Source organism: Salvelinus namaycush, chromosome 11, assembly GCF_016432855.1.
Source record: "Salvelinus namaycush isolate Seneca chromosome 11, SaNama_1.0, whole genome shotgun sequence".
Lineage (NCBI taxonomy): Eukaryota > Metazoa > Chordata > Actinopteri > Salmoniformes > Salmonidae > Salvelinus > Salvelinus namaycush.
The window spans coordinates 38,837,326-38,854,788 of NC_052317.1; the positions used below are offsets into that span (position 1 = coordinate 38,837,326).

Below are 17,463 nucleotides of genomic sequence, written 5' to 3' on the forward strand. Positions count from 1 at the left end.
TGTGAAAATTAACATACCAAAATGAACTGCAAAGCACACTGGGTATTGTGATTGACCTTGTTTCGGGGTCATGTCTAGATGGGATAGCCTCGTACGAACAGTCCTGATCTCATGAGCTCACGAGGCTATAGATGGGATACAGCTTAACCTAATTCTCCTAACCTGCTACGTTAATTCTCCTAACCTGCTACGTTAATTCTCCTAACCTGCTACGTTAATTCTCCTAACCTGCTATGTTAATTCTCCTAACCTGCTGCGTAAGTTCTCCTACACCTGCTACTAAAAGTCCATTTGGACACAAGCTGCTCCTCTTAGACAACACCTCATTGGAATAATACTCAGCATGCTTTGCAATTGTCCATTTTAACATACACATTTATATTAAGTTAATTTAGCAGGAGCTCTTATCACACCATAGTGCCATCAGACTTCTGATCCCCCCCTCCCCCTCTTCCTCCTCCTCCCCCCTCCCCTCCTCCTCTTCTCCCTCTTCCACTTTACCCTCTTCCACTTCCTCCTCCACCTCTTCCCCTCCACCTCTTCCCCCCCTCCTCCTCTTCCCCCTCCTCTTCTTCCTCCTCCCCTCCTCCTCTTCCTCCTCCTCTCCTCTCCTCTTCCCACCCCTTCCCTCCCTCCCTCCCCCTCCTCTCCTCTTTCCCCTCCTCCCCTACCCAGGCCAGTTGTTTTACACTCGTTGTTGTTGGAACAATCCTCTGTCCAATTGTTGGTAGGTCTTTAATCCATCCTGCTGATATCCCAATAATGCAGCACAGCGAAGTGTGTGTTTGCATGTGTGTGTGCATAGCTCGTCATGGCCGCTCCTAATAGGATCTAATGTATTAACCCTGAGGACAGTACTGCCAGCTGTCACCAGAGCCCCCTACTGGCCAGAGAGAGAGAGCGAGAGAGAGAGAGAGAGAGAGAGAGAGAGAGAGAGAGAGAGAGAGAGAGAGAGAGAGAGAGAGAGAGAGAGAGAGAGAGAGAGAGAGAGAGAGATAACAAGAGAACGAGAGAGCGAGAGAGCAAGAGAGATAGCGAGAGAGTGAAGAGAGAGAGAAGAGAGAGAGAGCAAGAGAGATAGAGAGAGAGCGAAGAGAGAGAGAAGAGAGAGAGAGAGAGAGCAAGAGAGAGAGAGAAATACTGTGTGTGTGCCTGGAAAGTGTGATGCTCTTAGTCCTGTGTGGAATGATAGAGAGAGCTTCATCGCAGAAACCCCCTAAAGTGCTTTATCCGAGGAGGACAACTACTGCCTTCTTCCCTTTGTTTTGGCCAACCTCTACTTCCTCCACCTACTCCCTTTTCTCTCAATCCATCTCTTCCCCAATTCAGTCTTTTTTCTCTCTTTCATTCTTCAGTCCCTCCCTTCTCTCCAAGGCTCTCTGTTTCCATATCTCCTCCCCCATCTTCTATCGCCGTCCGGTCTGTTGCGTGTCCCATATAGACCTTGCTCTTTATGGCTGAGTGAAGTGACCAGCCAGGGACTCTGGTGGAGTGAGTGACCAGCCAGGGACTGTGGAGGACTTTCCGGGGGAGTCAGGATGGCGGTGAACTTTGCAGAGGTTTGGGGTCGGGTAAAGAATGTGTGTGCGCAGAACGGGCTCCTCATCCTGTCTGTGTTGGCCGTTGTCATCGGCTGTATGATGGGCTTCCACCTGCGGGGCAAGCAGCTCTCAGACCAGGTCAGTGTCAAACACCTGCAGGGTGTCCTGTTCCCTCCCCCAACCAAAACCCTCCCTTCAATAGTTATTCCCACCGTCCCTAAAGGACCTGTTCCCTCACCCCACCGTCCCTAAAGGACCTGTTCCCTCGCCCCACCCTCCCTAAAGGACCTGTTCCCTCGCCCCACCCTCCCTAAAGGACCTGTTCCCTCGCCCCACCCTCCCTAAAGGACCTGTTCCCTCGCCCCACCCTCCCTAAAGGACCTGTTCCCTCGCCCCACTGTCCCTAAAGGACCTGTTCCCTCACCCCACCTTCCCTAAAGGACCTGTTCCCTCGCCCCACTGTCCCTAAAGGACCTGTTCCCTCGCCCCACCGTCCTTAAAGGACCTGTTCCCTCGCCCCACCCTCCCTAAAGGACCTGTTCCCTCGCCCCACCCTCCCTAAAGGACCTGTTCCCTCGCCCCACCCTCCCTAAAGGACCTGTTCCCTCGCCTCACCCTCCCTAAAGGACCTGTTCCCTCGCCCCACCCTCCCTAAAGGACCTGTTCCCTCGCCCCACCCTCCCTAAAGGACCTGTTCCCTCGCCCCACCCTCCCTAAAGGACCTGTTCCCTCGCCTCACCCTCCCTAAAGGACCTGTTCCCTCGCCCCACCGTCCCTAAAGGACCTGTTCCCTCACCCCACCGTCCCTAAAGGACCTGTTCCCTCACCCCACCTTCCCTAAAGGACCTGTTCCCTCGCCCCACCCCCCCTAAAGGACCTGTTCCCTCGCCCCACTGTCCCTAAATGACCTGTTCCCTCACCCCACCTTCCCTAAAGGACCTGTTCCCTCGCCCCACCCCCCCTAAAGGACCTGTTCCCTCGCCCCCCCCCCCCTAAAGGACCTGTTCCCTCGCCCCACCGTCCCTAAAGGACCTGTTCCCTCACCCCACCGTCCCTAAAGGACCTGTTCCCTCACCCCACCTTCCCTAAAGGACCTGTTCCCTCGCCCCACCCCCCCTAAAGGACCTGTTCCCTCGCCCCACTGTCCCTAAATGACCTGTTCCCTCACCCCACCTTCCCTAAAGGACCTGTTCCCTCGCCCCACCCTCCCTAAAGGACCTGTTCCCTCGCCCCACCCCCCCTAAAGGACCTGTTCCCTCGCCCCACTGTCCCTAAATGACCTGTTCCCTCACCCCACCTTCCCTAAAGGACCTGTTCCCTCGCCCCACTGTCCCTAAAGGACCTGTTCCCTCGCCCCACCGTCCCTAAAGGACCTGTTCCCTCGCCCCACCGTCCCTAAAGGACCTGTTCCCTCGCCCCACCGTCCCATAAAGGACCTGTTCCCTCGCCCCACCGTCCCTAAAGGACCTGTTCCCTCACCCCACCGTCCCTAAAGGACCTGCTCCCTCGCCCCACCGTCCCTAAAGGACCTGTTCCCTCGCCCCACCGTCCCTAAAGGACTCTCAACCCCCCACCCCTCCACTATCCCTAAAACCCTCTGTCTGTCCAACCCCCCACCCCTCCACTATCCCTAAAACCCTCTGTCTGTCCAACCCCCCACCCCTCCACTATCCCGAAAGCCCTCTGTTGGTCCTCCCTGTCCACTGGTCCCTCTGTCCCCTGCTGGTCCTCCCTGTCCACTGGTCCCTCTGTCCCCTGTTGGTCCTCCCTGTCCACTGGTCCCTCTGTCCCCTGTTGGTCCTCCCTGTCCACGGGTCCCTCTGTCCCCTGTTGGTCCTCCCTGTCCACTGGTCCCTCTGTCCCCTGTTGGTCCTCCCTGTCCACTGGTCCCTCTGTCCCCAGTTGCTACTCCCTGTCCACTGGTCCCTCTGTCCCCTGTTAGTCCTCCCTGTCCATGGGTCCCTCTGTCCCCTGTTGGTCCTCCCTGTCCACTGGTCCCTCTGTCCCTTGTTGGTCCTCCCTGTCCACTGGTCCCTTTGTCCCCCTAGCACTGAAAAACACCCTTCAGTGTCCTCCAAAAAATACCCCAAAACAATACACTAACCTGTCCTCACACAGACGGCTTTTGTCCCACCTACCTATAACCCACATTGTTGTCCTAGCAAGTGACAATACCAACCTTATTTCACCTGTGTGATTGAAGGGTGAGCAAAATTGTTTGAATTACATCTTTTGAACGTGTTTTGAACGTTTTGTGTTGTGCTCACTCATGTTGCAGCTAGGTCTGTGAGTGTTACAGTACGTGTTTGAGAGCTGAGGTGGGTAGAGAAAGACTTATAAGCTCTATAAGCTGTTGCTGTACAGACGAGCTCTGTAATGTTGCAGTACCAATGGCTGCTGTAGTTTAGCGGCTAGACCTAGCACTTCCAGACACTTCAACTCATGTGGTGATTCATGCTGTTGGGTAATGCCAACGGATCCCATCCCTGTGGATTTGTTTGGCTTCACTTGTCCTGTCTGTGGACAAAATAGGCGACTTCTCATTGGTCTCAGACTTCTCATCGGTCTCAGACTTCACATCTGTCTCAGACTTCTCATCGGTCTGATAATTGATGAGATTAAGGATTGCTAGTGGCTGTTGAGGCTTTGCTGTCAGTCACATAGATGGGCTAAAACGCAGCACACTGGTGTTATTGGCTGTTTGCTTGTTATTTTTTAATATTTTTATAGTGCTGGTATATTCACTTTAATTGGACAGAGACAATTGTAAAAATAAAAATAAAAAATGACATGGGGATACAGAGAGGAAGGCAGATGCAGAGTAGTGGTGGGTTCGGGTCGGGATACCTAACCAGAACCCACGCTGTAGGTGACGTGTTGCAGGCGGCAGCGTTTCCCGCTAGACATTCAATGTTTATCAGATACATAACACAATATACTGTAATTACTGTAATACTGTAATTAGTTTGAGGGCATCCTGTTCAAGTTACCTTTACAAAGAGAATTACTGCACACAATGTACACAATCAGCTGTGCTAATGTTACACATGTAGGGTGCGACACTCAATCAGTCCTGTGTGTTATGAAAATAAACGTTTAAATTGTGTACCAGTGTGTCATCATAATAATTGCTGCAATGAAATAAGAAACTGTCTCATTATGTTGTATACCGGTGTGTAATTATAATAATTGATGCAATTAAACAAGAATGTATGTATAATTTGATACAGAGGACAGCGCACTCCCCCATTTTCATCGATGGGGCTGCAATGGAGCAGGTTGAGAGCTTCAAGTTCCTTCAAGTTCCACACCACCAACAAACTAACATGGTCCAAGCACACCAAGACAGTCGTGAAGAGGGCACAACAAAACCTATTCCCCCTCAGGAGACTGAAAAGATTTGGCATGGGTCCTCAGATCCTCAAAAGGTTCTACAGCTGCACCATCGAGAGCATCCTGACTGGGTGCATCACTGCCTGGTATGGCAACTGCTCGGCCACCAACTGCAAGGCACTACAGATGGTAGTGTGAACGGCCCTGTAAAACACCGGGGCTAAGCTTCCTGCCATCCAGGACCTCTATACCAGGCGGTGTCAGAGGAAGGCCCTACAAATTGTCAAAGACTCCAGCCACCCTAGTCATAGACTGTTCTCTCTGCTACCGCTCGGCAAGCGGTACCGGAGCACAAAGTCTAGGTCCAAGAGGCTCCCCCAAGCCATAAGACTCCTGAACACCTAATCAAATGGCTACCCAGACTATTTGCATTGCCCCCCCCCCCTTTTTTTAACACTGCTGCCACTCTCTGTTGTTATCATCTATGCACAGTCACTTTAATAACTCTATCTACATGTACATATTACCTCAACTAACCGGTGCCACGGACATTGACTCTGTACCGGTATGCCCCTGTATACAGTCTTTCTATTGTTATTTTACTGCTGCTCTTTAATTACTTGTTACTTTTATTTCTTATTCTTATCCATATTTTTTTTAACTGCATTGTTGGTTAGGGGCTCGTAAGTAAGCATTTCACTGTAAGGTGAATTCCTGTTGTATTCGGAGCATGTGACTAATAAAATAAATTATTTGATTAGATATAGGATCTTAATTTGAGCCAGTTTGCTACAGCAGGAAAATAATCCTGCAGCAACAAGACATGCAAATGATTATGCTAATTATAATTCATGGACTTTTTTGTAAGGGTTGATACAATTTTCGTAAAGGAAAATCAAGTCAGAAATTTCAAAGTTGAAGTTACAAACTTCAGAAGCCTTGTTAAAAAGTTATCCTGCAACAGGATGATCAAATTAAGGTCCTACATATGTGACGCTATACATTATATATAAATACATGTATACATCCGAAGATGACAGGCTCTGCAGAGAGTAATGGATCATATTAGAAAAGCAAGGTTTCTTAGGGACAAAATACTGTCAAGTTATAAAACAACATGGATATTTCTCAAAGGTTGGCTCTTCAAAGTAGCCAACCTTTGCCTTGAGTGACAGCTTTGCACATTCTTGGCATTCTCTCAACCAGCTTCACCTGGAATGCTTTTCCAACAATATTGAAGGAGTTCCCACATATGCTGAGCACTTGTTGGCTGCTTTTCCTTCACTCTGCGGTCCAACTCACCCAAACCATCTCAATTGGGTTGAGGTCAGGTGATTGTGGAGGCCAAGTCATCTGATGCAGCACTCCATCACTCTCCTTCTTGGTCAAATAGCCCTTATACAGCCTGGAGGTGTGTTGGTTCATTGTCTTGTTGAAAAACAAATGACAGTCCCACTAAGCACAAACCAGATGGGATGGCGTATCGCTGCAGAATGCTGCAGTAGCCATGCTAGTTAAATGTGCCTTGAATTCTAAATAAATCACAGACAATGTCACCAGCAAAGCACCCCCACACCATCACACCTCCTCCTCCATGCTTCATGGTGGGAACCACACATGCGGAAATCATCTGTTCACCTACTCTGCGTCTCACAAAGACATGGAGGTCGGAACCAAAAATCTCAAATTTGGACGCAGACCAAAGGACAGATTTCCACCGATCTAATGGCCATTGCTCGTGTTTCTTGGCCCAAGCATGTCTCTTCTTATTATTGGTGTCCTGTAGTAGTGGTTTCATTGTAGCAATTTGACCATGAAGGCCTGATTCACACAGTGTCCTCTGAACATCTGAGATGTGTCTGTTACTTGAACTCTGTGAAGAATTTATTTAGGCTGCAATTTCTGAGTCTGGTAACTCTAATGAACTTATCCTCTGCAGCAGAGGTAACTCTGGGTCTTCCTTTCCTGTGGCGGTCCTCACGAGAGCCAGTTTCATTATAGCGCCTTATCGTTCTTATACTGCAGTTGAAGAAACTTTGAAAGTTCTTGAAATGTTCCGCATTGACTGACCTTCATGTCTTAAAGTAATGATGGACTGTTGTTTCTCTTTGCTTATTTGAGCTGTTCTTGCTATAATATGGACTTGGTCTTTTACCAAATAGGGCTATCTTCTGTATACCACCCCTACCTTGTCACAACACAACTGATTGGCTCAAACGAATAGAGAAGGAAAGAATGTCCACAATTTAACTTTTAACAAGGCACATCTGTGAATTAAAATGCATTCCAGGTGATTACCTCATGAAGCTGGTTGAGAGAATGCCAAGAGTGTGCAAAGCTGCCATCAAGGCAAAGGGTGGCTACTTCGAAGAATCTCAAATATAAAATATATTTTGATTTGTTTAACACTTTTTTGGTTACTACATGATTCCATATGTGTTATTTCATAGTTTTGATGTCTTCACTATTATTCTACAATGTAGAAAATAGTAAAAATAAAGAAAAAAACCTTGAATTAGTAGGTGTTGCCAAACTTTTGACTGGTCCTGTATAAATCCTTCCTGTTGGTTTCCTTTGAACATCCTGTTTCTTCAATGCACTATGTTTTAAACATTAGCCCCAAAAACGTGCAGTCGTGTAAGTGGGGGAGGAGACTCTGGAGAGTACATTATAGTGGGGGAGGAGACTCTGGAGAGTACATTATAGTGGGGGAGGAGACTCTGGAGAGTACATTATAGTGGGGGAGGAGACTCTGGAGAGTACATTATAGTGGGGGAGGAGACTCTGGAGAGTACATTATAGTGGGGGAGGAGACTCTGGAGAGTACATTATAGTGGGGGAGGAGACTCTGGAGAGTACATTATAGTGGGGGAGGAGACTCTGGAGAGTACATTATAGTGGGGGAGGAGACTCTGGAGAGTACATTATAGTGGGGGAGGAGACTCTGGAGAGTACATTATAGTGGGGGAGGAGACTCTGGAGAGTACATTATAGTGGGGGAGGAGACTCTGGAGAGTACATTATAGTGGGGGAGGAGACTCTGGAGAGTACATTATAGTGGGGGAGGAGACTCTGGAGAGTACATTATAGTGGGGGAGGAGACTCTGGAGAGTACATTATATCAGGCAGAGAAATAATAGTTCTCCAGTTCTACAATTCTACAGTTCCAAATCCTCTTCAAACACAGACAATCCCAGTCGTAGTAGGGAACCCAGTAGCATTATTTGACATAGATTAGGCTGTACTATGGAGGTAAGAGGGCTCTACGGTGCATTGGGAAGGTTTGTGTTTTTCTGTAGTTCCTCAATAGCTATTCTTCTGTCTCCGAATTTTTGTTTAAAACATACCTTTTCAAATGTGCTGTTTTTCTGCTCGACCTGGTGGAGATGGACCCGCAGTACCACAAGCCTCCTCTAGATGGCCTCCCAGAAATATCCAGTCCTTTCTTAGTTTCAATGGCTGACCAAGTTGGATGTGGTTGGTTTTTGTTACTGTGCCATGCACTTCCTTCCTACCTTCTGTTATGGCTGTGGTCTCCTTGACAAAGGCCCCTAGGTCAGTTCTCCAGTTCTCCAGTTCTCCAGTTCTCCAGTTCTACAGTTCTACAGTTCTCCAGTTCTACAGTTCTACAGTTCTACAGTTCTCCAGTTCTCCAATTCTCCAGTTCTCCAGTTCTACAATTCTACAATTCTACAGTTCCAAATCCTCTTCAAACACAGACAATCCCAGTCGTAGTAGGGAATCCAGTAGCATTATTTGACATAGATTAGGCTGTACTATGGAGGAAAAGCAAAGCAAATATTTGAGTGGTAAGCAGGATCATACTGTTGTTTCAGCCAATGCATGGTGTTCTCTCTCTCTCTCTCTCTCTCTCTCTCTCTCTCTCTCTCTCTCTCTCTCTCTCTTTTCCTACCTCTTGTGAGGTATAGTGGTTAGAAAATGGTTGAAAAGAGACATTTTGATTAGGACATGGGATGGTCATGAGGGCAGGAGGGGTAGCCAGTATTGTATAGTAAATAGGAGTTGAGGAGTTGAGGAGTGACTCCTATCAAGGGTGGATAGGTACACAGTGCACTGCCTACATCCTCCACTCTCCCACCCCCACCCTTCCACCCCCACTCTTCGTATCCCACTCTCCCACACCCGCTCCTACACCCCCCCTCTCCCACCCCCACTCTCCCACCTCCACTCTCCCACCCCCACCCTTCCACCCCCACTCTTCGTATCCCACTCTCCCACACCCGCTCCTACACCCCCCCTCTCCCACCCCCACCCTTCCACCCCCACTCTTCGTATCCCACTCTCCCACACCCGCTCCTACACCCCCCCTCTCCCACCCCCACTCTTCCACCACCACTCTTCGTATCCCCCTCTCCCACCCCCACTCTTCCACCACCACTCTTCGTATCCCACTCTCCCACCCCCACCCTTCCACCCCCACTCTTCGTATCCCACTCTTCCACCCCCACTCTTCGTATCCCACTCTCCCACCCCCACCCTTCCACCCCCACTCTTCGTATCCCACTCTTCCACCCCCACTCTTCGTATCCCACTCTTCCACCCCCACTCTTCGTATCCCACTCTCCCACCCCCACCCTTCCACCACCACTCTTCGTATCCCACTCTCCCACCCCCACCCTTCCACCCCCACTCTTCGTATCCCACTCTTCCACCCCCACTCTTCGTATCCCACTCTCCCACCCCCACCCTTCCACCACCACTCTTCGTATCCCCCTCTCCCACCCCCACTCTTCCACCACCACTCTTCGTATCCCACTCTCCCACCCCCACCCTTCCACCCCCACTCTTCGTATCCCACTCTTCCACCCCCACTCTTCGTATCCCACTCTTCCACCACCACTCTTCGTATCCCACTCTCCCACCCCCACCCTTCCACCCCCACTCTTCGTATCCCACTCTCCCACACCCGCTCCTACACCCCCCCTCTCCCACCCCCACTCTTCCACCACCACTCTCCGTATCCCGCTCTTCGTATCCCCCTCTCCCACCCCCACTCTCATGTCCGTTGCATAGGAGTGACACGACCTGACGTAAGACAATGTACAGATCATCGTCTACAGGATCACACACATATCGAGGGAGGAAATGTTTAATGTTTGTTTGCTCTGTATTTCTCGTATTTGTTTCTCACACAGAGCGATAGCAATGGTTTCTATGCACCATAACAAGGGTAGTTATTCCCCAGCTTGACGCTTATTGCAGCTCTTTCCTTTTCTTACCGATGTTACCCACTGTGTAATTCCAACTCAGAATGCTCTAGTCTAGTCTATGGCAGCAGGATAATCTAATATAATCTGTGGATTCCTTTATTGGCCAGATTAACCCGATTAATTTGCTTCATTTGAGAGACTGGAAAGACATGTCATGCCTTTAACAGCAACTGGCTCAAATTGACCTCTGAGTACAAAATGGCACCCTATCCACTATGGAGTGCACTTCTTTTGACCAGGGCCGATAGGGCTCTAGTCAAAAGTAGTGCACTATATAGGAAATAGGGTGCCATTTGGTACTCAATCCTGATCTCCCCAAATCTAGATATCCACTTAAAATACTTTAAAAGCCTCTGAGCTACTCTAAGTACTTCTCTGCCCTTTGACTCCCCTAACAGATGCATGAGGACGTTTCTATGTTAAAGGACCCATGAGAACCGACATGTAGAGAGAATGACATTCATATCATTGCATTTCTGTACAGTACGGATTAGGGAGCCATGGTGAAATTCCGTTAATGAAAAAACCCTAACCCCGTACGACGCCCGATGGGACTCCCAATCACGGCCGGATGTGATACAGCCTGGATTCGAACCAGGTAATATAGTGACGCCTCTAGCACTGAGATGCAGTGCTTTAGACCGCTGCACCACTCGGGAGCCCCTTACCTTGTTTCAATAACCAAAATAGATTTTTGACACCCAATTATTTTTGCAGACATCTTTGAATCTTAACTAGGAGCAGATATTTAACAGAGTTTTGGGAAATTCTGCTTGTGCATAGAGTTGTATGGTTCGTTAAACTTTGAAATCAACGTTTTTTTAGTTTGGCATCCGTTATCGTGGAATTGCCCTTGACAACAGGAACCATCAAGTGTTAGCAATCATGAATTGGTCATGATAGGATCAACGTCCCAGAATGTCACTGGGTTTTTCATTCATTAACATTTGTATTAAGGAGTTATAACTGTGTGTGTGTTTGCCACATGGCACATGCCAGCCTGTTTGTCCTGTGGCGGCAGATGCCAGGGCCCGATGCCAGCTGTTTGTGTGCGTGTGTGTGTTTTTCACCCAAGTCTCACAGACATGCACACACACACACACACACACACACACACACACACACACACACACACACACACACACACACACACACACACACACACACACACACACACACACACACACACACACACACTAATCAGCCTGACATTTGACTGCAGTGATCCTGATCTAAAAAAGGCAAAATAAGCTCTCCCTCTCCTCCTGCCTTTCTCCCCCTCCCTCTCTTTCTGACCCCCCTTTCTAATACTTATCAGTAGCTAAAGCTCTTCAGCAGTTTTAATCATCCTGCCTTATTGTGTTCAAATTTCTATTCTCTCTCTCTCCCTCCCCCTCTCTCTTGCTCTCTCCCTCTCCCTCTTTGTCCCTCTCTCTCTCTCTCTCCCTCTCTCTCTCTCTCTCTCTCTCTCTCTCTCTCTCTCTCTCTCTCTCTCTCTCTCTCTCTCTCTCTCTCTCTCGCTCTCTCCTATTCCCCCCCCCTCTCTCTCTAGCTCTACCTCCCCATCTCCCTCGCTCTCTCTCTCCTCCCAGTCCCTCTCTCTCTCTCCCTCCCTCGCCCCCCCTCTCTCTCTCTCTCTCCCTTCCCTCTCTCTCTCCCCCCCCTCTCTCTCTCTCCCTCCCTTTCTCCCCCCCCCCTCTCTCTCTCTCTCCCCCTCTCTCTTTGTCTCTCTTTCTCCCACCCTCCCTCGTTCTCTCTCTCTCTCGCTCATTCTCTCTTTCTCGCTCTCTCTCTCTCTCTCCCTCTCTCCCTCCCTCTCTCTCTCTCCCTCTCTCTCTCCCTCTCTCTCTCTCTCTCCCTCCCTCCCTCCCTCCCTCCCTCCCTCCCTCCCTCCCTCCCTCCCTCCCTCCCTCCCTCCCTCCCTTTCTCTTTCCACATCCTCTCTGTCTCTCTATTCCTTCCTGTCTCTTCTATCCTTCTCCCTCTGCTCTCCCTCTTCCTAACTATACCTCTGTCTCTCTATCCTCTTCAAATAATACATGTAGGTGATACATTTTACCAACACAAAAACACAAGACTGCCTGTATTGCCCGTGAGTTGCAAATGGAGAACTATAGAAGTACAGATCAACATTAAAAGTAAAGAGATTAAGAATTGTTATTTTGTAACAGTCAGACACATGGCGTAACATGTTTAATCCCCAGCATCCTCTGCCAGGTCTTCCTTCTGTTAAGAGACCTCTTCTCTCCTCAGGCAGACATTTGGCTATTAACAGACCTCTTTTCTTCTCCACCAAGCTTTTCTCACAGGAGATCAATTAGGACCTGAACATCCGTGCTGTTTTATTTTCTTTAGGTTACTCAACGACACTTGCATGGCAAGGGTATAATTATTGTACAATTATGTACACAAGTTAAGATCTATAGGGATCCTATGAAGAGCTATAGGGAAACTCTCTGGACACACACGGCGTGTCCCAAATGGCACCCTATTCCCTACATAGTGGACTACTTTTGCCCAGACCCATAGGATAGTGGTCAAAAGTAGTGCACATAAATAGGAAATAGTGTGTCATTTGGGATGCAGAAGATACAATCTGTTACTCTTTCCTGACGAAACAATATTGATGATGATGATGATGATGGTGGTGGTTGTGATGGTTACTATTCTTAAAAGTTTCTTTTCACCAAGGACATATTCCGTTGCTCATGTTGATACATCGAGAAGCTGAAACCTATATGACAACATGTATCATGCATTGTATCAAGAACGTCAAACTTGGCACCATTTATACATGTACTGCAGTCGTGTATTACTGCAATGGACATCAACCTGAAGGCTATTGCTGCAGCAGTAGCTGTAACATATAGTACGTGATTATAAACCACAATCTGTTCATCGGGAATGGTGCCATACAGGCTCTCTCGACAAATCTTAATAGAAAGGGACAAATCAGGCACCTTGCTGTAATATAAAGGATATTGTTCCCATTAAAGGAAAAATAGGTTCCCAAATTCTATTTACTTTTGCAATGGCAATTACCCGGTACACTTGTATTACCACTTGGTAAATAACAAGTCTAGTGGTCGTGACCTGTGTAGTGGATGTAGGTAATTGACCCCAACCAATACATTTACTGAAACCCTCTTGAGGACCACCTCCCTACACCTGTACTGAAACCCTCCTGAGGACCACCTCCCTACACCTGTACTGAAACCTTCCTGGAACCACCTCCCTAAACCTGTACTGAAACCTTCCTGGGACCACCTCCCTACACCTGTACTGAAACCTTCCTGGAACCACCTCCCTACACCTGTACTGAAACCCTCTTGAGGACCACCTCCCTACACCTGTACTGAAACCTTCCTGGGACCACCTCCCTACACCTGTACTGAAACCTTCCTGGGACCACCTCCCTACACCTGTAATGAAACCCTCCTGAGGACATCCTCCCTACACCTGTACTGAAACCCTCCCGAGGACCACCTCCCTACACCTGTACTGAAACCTTCCTGGAACCATCTCCCTACACCTGTACTGAAACCCTCCTGAGGACCACCTCCCTACACCTGTACTGAAACCCTCCTGAGGACCACCTCCCTACACCTGTACTGAAACCCTCCTGGGACCACCTCCCTACACCTGTACTGAAACCCTCTTGAGGACCACCTCCCTACACCTGTACTGAAACCCTCCTGAGGACCACCTCCCTACACATGTACTGAAACCCTCCTGGGACCACCTCCCTACACATGTACTGAAACCCTCCTGGGACCACCTCCCTACACCTGTACTGAAACCCTCCTGAGGACCACCTCCCTACACCTGTACTGAAACCCTCTTGAGGACCACCTCCCTACACCTGTACTGAAACCCTCCTGAGGACCACCTCCCTACACATGTACTGAACCCCTCCTGGGACCACCTCCCTACACATGTACTGAAACCCTCCTGGGACCACCTCCCTACACCTGTACTGAAACCCTCCTGGGACCACCTCCCTACACATGTACTGAAACCCTCCTGGGACCACCTCCCTACACCTGTACTGAAACCCTCTTGAGGACCACCTCCCTACACCTGTACTGAAACCCTCCTGAGGACCACCTCCCTACAAATGTACTGAAACCCTCCTGGGACCACCTCCCTACACATGTACTGAAACCCTCCTGGGACCACCTCCCTACACCTGTACTGAAACCCTCCCGAGGACCACCTCCCTACACCTGTACTGAAACCCTCCTGAGGACCACCTCCCTACACCTGTACTGAAACCTTCCTGATGACCACCTCCCTACACCTGTACTGAAACCCTCCTGAGGACCACCTCTCTACACCTGTACTGAAACCCTCCTGAGGACCACCTCCCTACACATGTACTGAAACCCTCCTGGGACCACCTCCCTACACATGTACTGAAACCCTCTTGAGGACCACCTCCCTACACCTGTACAGAAACCCTCCTGGGACCACCTCCCTACACCTGTACAGAAACCCTCCTGGGACCACCTCCCTACACATGTACTGAAACCCTCTTGAGGACCACCTCCCTACACCTGTACTGAAACCCTCCTGTCCCCACCTCCCTACACCTGTACTGAAACCTTCCTGATGACCACCTCCCTACACCTGTACTGAAACCTTCCTGAGGACCACCTCCCTACACCTGTACTGAAACCCTCCTGGGACCACCTCCCTACACCTGTACTGAAACCTTCCTGATGACCACCTCCCTACACCTGTACTGAAACCTTCCTGATGACCACCTCCCTACACCTGTACTGAAACCCTCCTGGGACCACCTCCCTACACCTGTACTGAAACCCTCCTGAGGACCACCTCCCTACACCTGTACTGAAACTCTCCTGAGGACCACCTCCCTACACCTGTACTGAAACCCTCCTGGGACCACCTCCTTACACCTGTACTGAAACCCTCCTGGGACCACCTCCCTACACCTGTACTGAAACCCTCCTGAGACCACCTCCCTACACCTGTACTGAAACCCTCCTGAGGACCACCTCCCTACACCTGTACTGAAACCCTCCTGGGACCACCTCCCTACACCTGTACTGAAACCCTCCTGAGACCACCTCCCTACACCTGTACTGAAACCCTCCTGGGACCACCTCCCTACACCTGTACTGAAACCCTCCTGAGACCACCTCCCTACACCTGTACTGAAACCCTCCTGAGGACCACCTCCCTACACCTGTACTGAAACCCTCCTGAGACCACCTCCCTACACCTGTACTGAAACCCTCCTGGGACCACCTCCCTACACCTGTACTGAAACCTTCCTGATGACCACCTCCCTACACCTGTACTGAAACCCTTCTGAGGACCACCTCCCTAAACCTGTACTGAAACCCTCCTGAGGACCACCTCCCTACACCTGTACTGAAACCTTCCTGGGACCACCTCCTTACACCTGTACTGAAACCCTCCTGAGGACCACCTCCCTACACCTGTACAGAAACCCTCCTGGGACCACCTCCCTACACCTGTACTGAAACCTTCCTGAGGACCACCTCCCTACACCTGTACAGAAACCCTCCTGGGACCACCTCCCTACACATGTACTGAAACCCTCCTGAGGACCACCTCCCTACACCTGTACTGAAACTCTCCTGAGGACCACCTCCCTACACCTGTACAGAAACCTTCCTGAGGACCACCTCCCTACACCTGTACTGAAACCCTCCTGGGACCACCTCCCTACACCTGTACTGAAACTCTCCTGAGGACCACCTCCCTACACCTGTACAGAAACCCTCCTGGGACCACCTCCCTACACATGTACTGAAACCCTCCTGAGGACCACCTCCCTAAACCTGTACTGAAACCCTCCTGAGGACCACCTCCCTACACCTGTACAGAAACCTTCCTGGGACCACCTCCTTACACCTGTACTGAAACCCTCCTGAGGACCACCTCCCTACACCTGTACAGAAACCCTCCTGAGGACCACCTCCCTACACCTGTACAGAAACCCTCCTGGGACCACCTCCCTACACCTGTACTGAAACCTTCCTGGGACCACCTCCCTACACCTGTACTGAAACCCTCCTGGGACCACCTCCCTACACCTGTACTGAAACCCTCCTGGGACCACCTCCCTACACATGTACTGAAACCCTCCTGAGGACCACCTCCCTACACCTGTACTGAAACTCTCCTGAGGACCACCTCCCTACACCTGTACAGAAACCTTCCTGAGGACCACCTCCCTACACCTGTACTGAAACCCTCCTGGGACCACCTCCCTACACCTGTACTGAAACTCTCCTGAGGACCACCTCCCTACACCTGTACAGAAACCCTCCTGGGACCACCTCCCTACACATGTACTGAAACCCTCCTGAGGACCACCTCCCTAAACCTGTACTGAAACCCTCCTGAGGACCACCTCCCTACACCTGTACAGAAACCTTCCTGGGACCACCTCCTTACACCTGTACTGAAACCCTCCTGAGGACCACCTCCCTACACCTGTACAGAAACCCTCCTGAGGACCACCTCCCTACACCTGTACAGAAACCCTCCTGGGACCACCTCCCTACACCTGTACTGAAACCTTCCTGGGACCACCTCCCTACACCTGTACTGAAACCCTCCTGGGACCACCTCCCTACACCTGTACTGAAACCCTCCCGAGGACCACCTCCCTACACCTGTACTGAAACCCTCCCGAGGACCACCTCCCTACACCTGTACTGGCAACCTGATTAAAATGACGGTTTGGGACCAAATCAAATCAACGTTTATTTGTCACGTGCGCCGATTACAACAGGTGTAGACCTTAGAGTGAAATGCTTACATACAGGCCCTAATCAACAGTGAAATTTGTAAGTAAAAAATAGGTATTAGGTGAACAATATTGAAAAATGAAAAATAAGAGTGGCGAGGCTATATACAGTAGCAAGGCTATAACAGTAGCGAGGCTACATACAGGCACACAATGCAAATAGTCCGGGTAGCCATTTGATTAACTGTTCAGGAGTCTTATGGCTTGAGGGTAAAAACTGTTGAGAAACCTTTTGGTCCTAGACTTGGCACTCCGGTACCACTTGCCATGCGGTAGTAGAGAGAACAGTCTATGACTGGGGTGGGTGGGGTCTTTGAAAAATTTTAGGGCCTTCCTCTGACACCGCCTGGTGTAGAGGTCCTGGATGGCAGGCAGCTTAGCCCCGGCGATGTACTGGGCCGTACGCACTACCCTCTGTAGTGCCTTGTAGCCGGAGGCCGAGCAGTTGCCGTACCAGGCATTGATGCAACCAGTCAGGATGCTCTCGATGTTGCAGCTGTAGAACCTTTTGAGGATCGGAGGATCCATGCCAAATCTTTTTCGTTTCCTG

The 17,463-nt window shown here is 49.9% G+C and overlaps 1 protein-coding gene across 1 annotated transcript in view; it reads left to right on the top strand.

The window, feature by feature from the left end:
- Positions 1-1,538: 1,538 nt before the first annotated feature.
- The window catches only part of slc1a7a (solute carrier family 1 member 7a), an 82,484-nt gene continuing 66,559 nt past the window's right edge, over positions 1,539-17,463 (top strand). Inside the window, exon 1 of the mRNA XM_039003268.1 lies at positions 1,539-1,679. Within this exon, the coding sequence (XP_038859196.1) occupies positions 1,539-1,679 (141 nt within the window). The remainder of the gene's footprint in view (positions 1,680-17,463) is intronic.